The sequence below is a fragment of the Carlito syrichta genome, unplaced genomic scaffold (assembly GCF_000164805.1).
Source record: "Carlito syrichta isolate Samal-C Ts95f unplaced genomic scaffold, Tarsius_syrichta-2.0.1 Scaffold143227, whole genome shotgun sequence".
NCBI lineage: Eukaryota > Metazoa > Chordata > Mammalia > Primates > Tarsiidae > Carlito > Carlito syrichta.
The window spans coordinates 16,856-19,241 of record NW_007087323.1 but is presented as its reverse complement, the minus strand read 5'-3'; the positions used below and the strand labels follow the sequence as shown (position 1 = coordinate 19,241).

The 2,386-nt window shown below is 45.8% G+C and overlaps 1 protein-coding gene across 1 annotated transcript in view; it reads right to left on the bottom strand.

Moving 5' to 3' along the window:
* LOC103251615 overlaps positions 1-2,128 on the bottom strand; it is a gene marked incomplete at its 3' end in the record, with an annotated part of 167,175 nt that extends 165,047 nt beyond the window's left edge. The window contains exon 1 of the mRNA XM_008050204.2: positions 1,521-2,128. Coding sequence (XP_008048395.2) covers positions 1,521-1,565 — 45 coding nt within the window. The remainder of the gene's footprint in view (positions 1-1,520) is intronic.
* Between the last annotated feature and the right edge of the window lie 258 nt (positions 2,129-2,386).

The following is a 2,386-nucleotide window of genomic DNA, read 5'->3' as shown; positions in this document are numbered from 1 at the left end:
GGCCGGGCGCCCCGACTCGACACAGTCCGCTGGCCGCCAGCAACAAAAAAGCCCACCCCACGCTCCTCTCCAACTTAACGAGGTCCGGGAGGGGGGTGGGGGGCGGTTCTCGTCCAAGTTCTTCCCCCTTTGCTTTGTGGCTGCATCCGAAGCGGACGGACCCGGGAAGGCGTTCACGCTCGCAGACAAGGTTGTCTCCGTGCAGTTTCTACAGCCCGAGTTTAAACTAGTCCTTAGCATTCTCCCCAGCCCTCTGCAATGCGGATGTATTTTAATTCTTAAATTCTTTATGAAACAGCTTTCTAAGTTGGCCTGGATTATTTAGCCTTGCATTTCTTTCATGGTTGAAGTTTACGTGTCTAGATGAGGATCAGCCCTCTAGAAAAGGCATTCAGCTTTTGCACTAAATATATTTTTTACAAAACCACGGCCCCAAAGGTCATCTCCCATTACACACAACACACTGATCAAAAAGGGAAAATATTAACACCAATTTGTCCACTGGAGTTAAATAAAACTTTCTTTAACGTTGCGTTATTCCTAATGTATGTTCATTTGGCCTTTAAAAAATGAGTTATTTAATTTAAAGTAGGCAGCTAATCACGGATCACTCGAGTGCATATTTGGTTAATCCCTCGGCTCCCCTCTTTCCTCCCTCCCCACCAAACTTAAAAAAAAAAAAGCCACCACACACAAAACAAAAACACTCCCCATACCAATCAAAACGTAGCTGTACTATGCACAAAACCAATTTAACTATTTTAAACAATTTAAATATCTGAATAATCACTCAATTTCAAAAGCCCAGTTAACAGGAAGAAATTATTTGTAGTCACTTACATACGCATTCACATACATACTTAAAAACATTGGCCATAGTGTATGCCCTTTTCCCCTAAAACTGGAAAACATGAATTGCTTAAACAAAACCAGCCCCTTTATTAAAGTCAATCCCAACAAACGCATTTGCTGCAACATGATTCCCAACTGGTCTATGTTGCAAACCAGATAAGCCAAAACGACCACATACATTAAATGTGATGTGCCAGTGCCAGGAGAAGATCGCCATAATCGGACCCTCGATTCCAACTTAAAAGGCTTCCAACACACACGCGTTACACGATTTTCCAAATAACATTAATAATAATAACACAGGCTCATTTGCATGCAAAGTGCAATAAGGGGCTAAATCCGCCTGAGAATTCAGTTTAGTTACATTACAGCAGCACCCCCCCCCCCCAAGGTCCACCAAAATCCTTTGCCTTTCATCTAAAACTAGATTATGGTTGTGTCATTCGAGGTCAATTTATTCACTTGAGGTATCTCTACACCAATCTGTTTTTTCAACCAAACTAGGCAGACACGACTTTGCCTGAAAAGCCCTCTTTCAGAAAAGAAAGAAACAGCCTTATCGGACGCTGTGTTTAAAACCCTTCAGCTGCAGAATTATCTATAAACTTGACATTCACAGCCATTGCTTAAAACTGCAAGTCAAAGGATGTGCTGTTAGGAGCACTTACGTATTTCTTCTGAATGATATTCCTCTTGGGTCTTTCCTTGCTCATTCTGAGATCCAAATGCTGATTGCAAAAGGGGACAATTGCTTCATGAATTTAAAGCCGTCAGAAATTTGCAAAAAATATCCTGGTGGTTTTTATTGTTGTTGGTGGTGGTTGATCTTGTAATCCGACTTTTCTTCCTCTTCCCCCAAAGCCAGATTCGCCTTGAAATAAATCCGAAATTGGGAAGGAAAAAAAAAAGGGCCAAAGACGAACGAAGCAAACAAAAAAAAATTCACTTTAGTAAAACACTCATAATGGAAAATTTCCCCCGAAACACATACACACACACACACAAAAAAAAACCGACGCCCTTCACTCCCCCCCTTTTTCCTCCAAAAACTACATCAGCGAAACGTGAAGGTCCTTAGTGTCTGATCTGTAGTTACATCTTGGAAAAGAAAAGGGAGAGATAAATAAAAAATGTTGGAAGTCACGTTTGTGCTGCAGCAGCAGTGCGAGCAGAAGAGTCAACTCCAGCGGCAGCGGCGGCGGCGGCGGCGGCAGCACCACAGCGAGGGCTCGCCGAGTCTCTTTTTTCCAAGCCCCCTAACCAATGAGAGAGAGGCGATCCAGCCCAACTTTAAATGGACTCTGCTTTTATACAAGTTAGGGCTCCTCGCCTAATTCCCCGCCGCACGCCAGCCGAAGGCTCCCACCGCCGAGCCGCCGGGCGCCCGCTCGACCCGGTGCCGACCGCCCCTGACCGCGGCCAGGGGAGCGCTGTAGCCCGGCCACCCCGACCTCCGAGCGGCCCCGACGAACCCTCGCCAGGCAGCCCCGCAGGCAACGCTCCCACGCCGAGCCCAGGCGTGGAATTGCGAGAA